This window comes from Frankliniella occidentalis, unplaced genomic scaffold, assembly GCF_000697945.3.
Source record: "Frankliniella occidentalis isolate FOCC.00 unplaced genomic scaffold, Focc_3.1 Scaffold95, whole genome shotgun sequence".
In the NCBI taxonomy this organism is placed as follows: domain Eukaryota; kingdom Metazoa; phylum Arthropoda; class Insecta; order Thysanoptera; family Thripidae; genus Frankliniella; species Frankliniella occidentalis.
In genome coordinates this window covers 706240-712630 of record NW_026267224.1, presented here as the reverse complement: position 1 = coordinate 712630, position 6391 = coordinate 706240, and the positions used below count along the sequence as shown (strand labels likewise).

The 6391-nt window shown below is 47.1% G+C and overlaps 1 protein-coding gene across 5 annotated transcripts in view; it reads left to right on the top strand.

The window, feature by feature from the left end:
* The first annotated feature begins 3220 nt into the window (after positions 1-3220).
* Positions 3221-6391, top strand: part of LOC113217373 (glycoprotein-N-acetylgalactosamine 3-beta-galactosyltransferase 1-like) — a 4047-nt gene continuing 876 nt past the window's right edge. The window contains exons 1-10 of one of the 5 annotated variants that reach the window (XR_003304070.2): positions 3221-3374; positions 3526-3661; positions 3732-3841; positions 4130-4282; positions 4410-4548; positions 4768-4886; positions 4968-5072; positions 5160-5317; positions 5404-5676; positions 5772-6015. Coding sequence is in view for 3 of the 5 variants with exons in the window: in XM_026437244.2 (XP_026293029.2) it covers positions 3353-3374; positions 3526-3661; positions 3732-3841; positions 4130-4282; positions 4410-4548; positions 4768-4886; positions 4968-5072; positions 5160-5317; positions 5404-5589 (1128 nt within the window). In the remaining 2 variants the exon portion in view is untranslated. Of the gene's footprint in view, positions 3375-3525; positions 3662-3731; positions 3842-4129; positions 4283-4409; positions 4549-4767; positions 4887-4967; positions 5073-5159; positions 5318-5403; positions 6017-6391 lie in introns of those variants that run through there. The other 4 variants (XR_003304069.2, XM_026437244.2, XM_026437245.2 and 1 more) reach the window with 4 other exon arrangements.

The window sequence follows — 6391 nt, the reverse complement described above, 5'->3', positions numbered from 1 at the left end:
AAAAAAAAAAAAAAAAACAAGTAAAAGAAACACTCTCCACATGACAAAATCCAGAGTCCAAGTGGTCGTACTATGACATCCACATATAAAAGTGACGCACAACTTTCAAACTGTGAATTTCCATCAATCACGAATTTCCATCAATCACCTCTACCTCTACAGCGTGTGACTTGTCGCTCACACTTTTCTTTTGAGTCCGACACATTGTCGTTCACATTTTCGAGTGCGACAAACTCTAGCACATTTTTAAAGGGTGACTCGTCACCCCCCACGCCTTTGCAGAGTGTGACTTGACACACGCCTTTCAGCATGTTCGACTTCACCACTTCACATGCAAAGCGCGCCGCCGGCCGCCGCGGTACGCCGGTCGTGTGAGTACGTATACTTTCGCCTTTAATTTTTGCCGGCTTTTGCTGGCACGCTGCCGGTCGTCGTCGGTGCAGCAGCGGCGTGCCGGCTCGCGCGCCGCGGCGTTCAGAGAGGAAAGTAGTGTACGACTGCAGTATGTTGCACCGCACCGCCGCCGCCGCGCCTGTCCTGTCACTTTCAGAGATCTCGCGCGCCGGCCGCGCCACCACCCCGGCTCAAATCAAGAGGCGTACGTACATGTAGAGCACACACCTGACATATCAGATCTCTCAGCTCTGCTATGCCGCCGTCTCACCGTCTCTCTCTCTCTCCCTCTCTCTCTCCCTCTAACGACCCCAAGTAGAAGGGCGCTACTGCAGGTCCGGGACCGTCGGCGGCCTACATCTCAGAGGTGCGAGAGAGCAGGGCCACATATGGCGCGTCGAGTCATGGGCGGGCGGGCAGCGCCAGTGCCACTGCTCTGCACTCTATCGCTTGTACTACACTGGGAGCCCATCACTCACACATCAAACAATTAAAAAAAATGTTTGCTGAGAAATCAATTACCCGTTTTTTGTTTCGGTCTCTCTTTTCTTTACCTTTCTCTCTCTCTTTCTCCCTTCCCTTGCTCATAAGCCGAAACAGTTCAACATACACACACACACATACATACATGCCGTAAGGCCCCAAAACTGTTTCCGATACGGTTTCAATAAATCATGACACGATATGTCGCGGGGCGTGGCGAGTGACATTAATATTAATACCAGAATAACCAACAATAAGATAAAAGGCCACGTCCGCCAGGCGGCGCCCCCACGGCTCTCTGCTTGGGCCCTGCTGCTGCTGGCTGGTCCGCTTTGCCGCGATAAGTGTATGTCGGCCACCACAAACTGCTAATATACCTATCTCTGCTGTGCTATATGTTCGCAGCTGGCCGTGTGGAGGATTTGTTGTGGCCACACCCACGAGCGCCACGACCACCACCACACTAGACCACCAGGTGAGGGTGATCCGGAGATTTGTGCCATGCGCTTATTGGCGAAATTACGTAGATTGCGATTCCTATAACGGTCAAAAAAACTTATGCCATACTTTTCCAGAACTCGACGTTCCATCAAGCCCTCTACTCTGCCAACGAGGTTTTAGCCACGACGGCACTCGGCGCAAGCCAAGACTGCCCTAATACGGGGAGACCACGCGCCTCCAACGCCCCGCGAACCGAGAGTAGTGACATTTCTCGTAAAACAGAAACAAGAATAAGGGCACGATGGGCATCACATCTCGCCAGCAGGGGCATGGCGAAACGAGCAATCGCCCCGGCGCTCTACTTGCAGCAGCAGGCCCCTCAATAACACACAAGTGTGTAACAAAGTGTGTGACAAAGCGTACAACATCCAACTCTATCAGGTCTATACCCCGCTTTGCGGGCGTCTATGAAAAGTAACGCACAAAAAGGTGCAGCTGCGTCACTTTACTTCAGTTTGAAACCGTAGATCTCCATAGACGTGTGGTCTTACACTCACTTGCGCTTCTCCTTATCGCGTCGAGGGTCGCCAGCCTAAGGCGCGCCCGAGGGACGCTACTCGGCCTCGCCGGCCTCACCTCCGTGGTTTTACACGAGGGAAGGCGAAGGCGAGTCGAAGGCACCAAGCGCGGGAAAATTGCGACGGTGGGGCGCCCTCTCTACCATGGGATAGGTTGGAGCCCTCAGCAGAGTGATCACCGACGCGCCTCGACCTCGTTCCGACTCACGTTCACGTTGTTGCTTTTTTTGCGGCGTAGCGAGAGAGAGAGAGAGAATAACGATATTGGTCTAGGTGAAGAGCCTCAAAAACGGGGATGGCCTTTTGTGGCTGAGTTTGTGTCTGTGCGTTTCTTTCGTTTGACGATCAAAAGTAACTATTATTATTATTTTCTATTCCGTCAGAGGAAAAATAAAAAGGGGTCCTGCACGGGTCGAGCGTGAGCAAGTAAAGCCAGGCCCGACAGGCAGCTCCCATGTGTGTGTCCCGCACGCAGCCAGGTCGCTCGCAGTGCCAGTCACGCACCTCACCGAGAAATGGAAATGTCAGATTTAAGTCTCTCTCTCTCTCTCTCTTACACACACTGCGCGCGGGCCTGACTTGCACCAAGCATTCGACGCACATCAAAGGAAGTCACGACCAGAGAAACGGGATTACGCAGAGCGAGCGACACGACGGCTGGTTGCAGGTGGGAGTTTTCCGACCAAAAAGTGTATTTTTTTAACAAAAAAAAAAAAAAAAAAAAATGTGGTGTTACTAATTTGGTGCAGAGGCCATAAATTACACGCCACATTTTAAAGTTACATACAGGAGGGACAATTGAATTATAACTAACGAGCAGTATAATCACAATCATCAAACGATTCTCTATCGCGTAATAACTATTTCTTCTATTTATTTTTTTAATTGGAAACAAAATTGCTAGCGACGACAGCTGCTGCAGGTCGAGTGCGTATGAGTACATGACGGGACGCGCGCTCGACTGGAGCCTCCAGCGAGCCCCCCATTGTTCCCCTTGACACGTGGGGGCCTCCAGCCCGGCTATCCAGCCCGGCTCAAGAGAGCCCGTTGCGGTGCGGCTCTAGTGCCGGCTCGCGACCCCGCGGTGTGACCCCTCGGGCCGGGCATCATGAGGCCTAGGCCGCTGTACACCACGTACCGCACCGGCGCAGCGCAGAGCGTGTAACTGCTCTAGAGCGGGACACGGGAAAAATGTTCAAAAACGGTTGTCGACCAGAAGTACATAAATGACTAAATTAGCGCAGCACGTTGCTGTCGCAAACGCTGCTGACGCACGCGATAAAGAAGCTCGTAAAGGTACCCTCCTCGTCCACCCCCGGCGTGCCATCTTTGAAAACACACACACACCTGTTCGGCTTTTCGCTCCCCGCGGCAGTTGGCGCGGGTGCCGTCGGCAGGAACGTCCTCCTTCCTAAACGGGGACGTAATATTCTATGGCGTAGAGTTTATTTGACTACATGACATCTTCGGGGTATATCGGTATGTTTCAACAAAATGTTTGTTTGTAGTTGGTTGCATGATTGGATGGGTTGTACCCTTTGTACAAGTACACATTTGACATTTAAATGCCTAGTTTGGTTGTGGATTTCCTCAACCAGCCATATGTGAATATATAATGATACACCCTCAGCCCTGCTTCGACCTCCTGTAGGACGGACGTTTTGCTACCTTATTTGTGGCATATTTATTGGATTCAGTTCAGCATTTATGCTGCTTTCTATTTCTTCAAATATTTCTTCATTTGGCGACTTTCTGATACCTTTAAGGTAAATTTTTCACTTAAAATACTTTCATTTTTTTAAATGGCAGAATAATTCTACATTTTCGTACCAACAGACCAGGGCCACGTCATGGTGATTCTCATGGGCATGGCAAAGATTCTAGTGAGATGTTACCGCACCCTCAGAAGTTTGGAGCGCATAGCTCTGACGAAGACTTTCATAAAGGTAAAGTCGGGTAAAGTCCGAGGGGGTTTTCACTTCTGAAATACCGTGTACACCAAATGAGGTATTTCACAGGTATTTCACGTGAAATACACTGAAATACGCCTAAATATGCTCCAAAACGGTGAACTTTTCCTGAGAAATACCGACGAAATACACGTATTACGAAATACTGTGTGCACGGAAATCTCGAGTGAAAACCCCCTCGGTAAAGTCTTAACCCTTATGCTACAAGGGCTCTTGACCTTAGTCAAATGTAGCGCTTAAAGTATGTGTCTGTTCCTTTTGCAGGCGAAGACATTGTGGCTCAGAAATTAGCTGAAAAAGTCAGAGTATTGTGTTGGATTATGACATGCCCTTCTAATCACAGGAAAAAAGCACGCCACATCAAGGCTACTTGGGGGAAAAGATGTAACATTCTCCTCTTCATGAGCACAGCTAATGGTAATAAATTTGATTGTTAGGTTTTAGATGCAGTTTCATTTTGAATGATTAGTGCCTCTTTTTAATTCCTCTCCAACTTATTAAATTTTCTTCTAACTAGTTGACTCACTGTGATTAAAAATTTCAGATACATCTCTTCCAACTGTTAATCTTGGCATCGAAGAAGGAAGAGATTACCTTTGGTCCAAAACTAAAGAATCTTTTAAATATGTTTACAAACATTACTTGGATCAAGTGGATTGGGTCTTGAAAGCAGATGATGATACGTAAGGATTGAATTGTGCCTATTTTTATTTTATTTTTAATAATGAGAAACCTTGGTTTGACATCAATTGATGTCAAACGCGGACCATGCCAGATAAAATCTTATCAATATCAAAGTTGCCATTCAATAATGTGTGTGTGCGCCCGTATTTTAATAGTTTTCCTTATCTTAACTTTTGCTGATACTTTATTCTCTCAATATCCATGAATTGTTATTCCAGGTATGTTATTGTTGAAAACCTTCGTTTCATGCTTTCTGCTTATAAGCCAACAGAGCCAGTGTATTTTGGATGCAGATTCAAGCCATTTGTTAAACAGGGTTATATGAGTGGTGGAGCAGGTATGGCCCATACTTTTTCTCAATTATCTTTTGCATTATCCAAAGCAGTACTTTTAGTAATTGTAAACACAAATGTTGTAGGATATGTGCTCAGCAGAGAAGCTGTAAAAAGATTTGTGGAGGATGGTATACCAAACAAAGAGAAATGTCGTCAAGATCATGGAGGTGCAGAGGATGTTGAAATAGGTCAGTTGTGTCTTTAAGTGCTCTTTAGACAGTAGTTTAAATATAAATACTTTTGTTGACATCTCATCACAATGAATCCATATCTAGGTATTTGTTTGGAAAGAGTTGGAGTGAAAGCAGGGGACTCACGTGATTCTGAAGGAAGGGGCAGATTCTTTCCCTTTGTTCCTGATGATCATATCACTATAGGCAAAATTGATCGAAGAAATTGGTACTGGGAGTACATATACTATCCAGTAAAGGAGGTAATTTATATTTTTACAACTTTTCCAATTTTGATTGATTAGCAAGGAACATCAGCAATGACATGATTTCACCTTATCTCTTTCAGGGCTTGGAATGTTGTTCTGATAGTGCCATATCTTTCCACTATGTGCCTCCACAACAATTGTATGTCCTTGAGTATCTTATATATCATTTAAGGCCATATGGAATCAATCATGCAGTAGATCTACCAGCACACGAGGCTGCAGAAAATTTAAGTACTGTGTCATCAGTATCATCTGCTGGTGTATGATCTTCAACTCTTTTATCATTATCACCAGTCACAGGCGAAAAATCAGTCTATCTCAGCAAGAAATGAACACATTCATAGGATAAATAGGTAAAACTTTGAACTGATATGATTAGAAGTTCTATTTGTTATCGATACTTCCACAATTGTAACAAAAAGTTATATTGTTTTACTTTTTACTGCAGCAAAAAAGCATACTTGTGTGTATCGTAAGGGCTCGAACATAAAACTCAGATGGAAAAAAAAATTGAAATTTGAAAAAAAGGTCATTTTTTGGGCATGGTTATGTACTCCTGCCAGACATCGTCGTCTCCGTCATACCGACGGACAGATGGACGTAGTATGGACAGACGGACGGTCTCGGGGCGGCCGCTTTCATGTGTCCTGCCTTTTGTCCGAGACTCCCATTATGGGACATTAATTAATTAAACAGGCGGGAAGGGGGGGAGGATAGGAAGAGGGGGTAAAGGGGTTGAGGAGAGGGAAGAGTAAGGGAGGGAAAGAGGGAGAGGGAGGGATAATAGAGCACAGAGGAGTACGGCACAATCCCTCCCGGATTGCATTGAATGGGCCGTACCCTCGGCCCTCGGCCTCGGCTCTCACACACACATGCGGCGTTCCCCGGATAGTGGACGCGTTCCATATCCGGGCATATCCGGTGTATATGGGGCCCTCGCCCTCCTCGCGCGGCCGACGGCCCCTTCTCCGCCGCCGCCCCGACAGCCCCCCACGGCTTGGCCCGGCCGAGCTGGCATGGACCCCGGTATTGAGCTGTCCGTCACGACACCAGCGGGGCGGGGCGGGG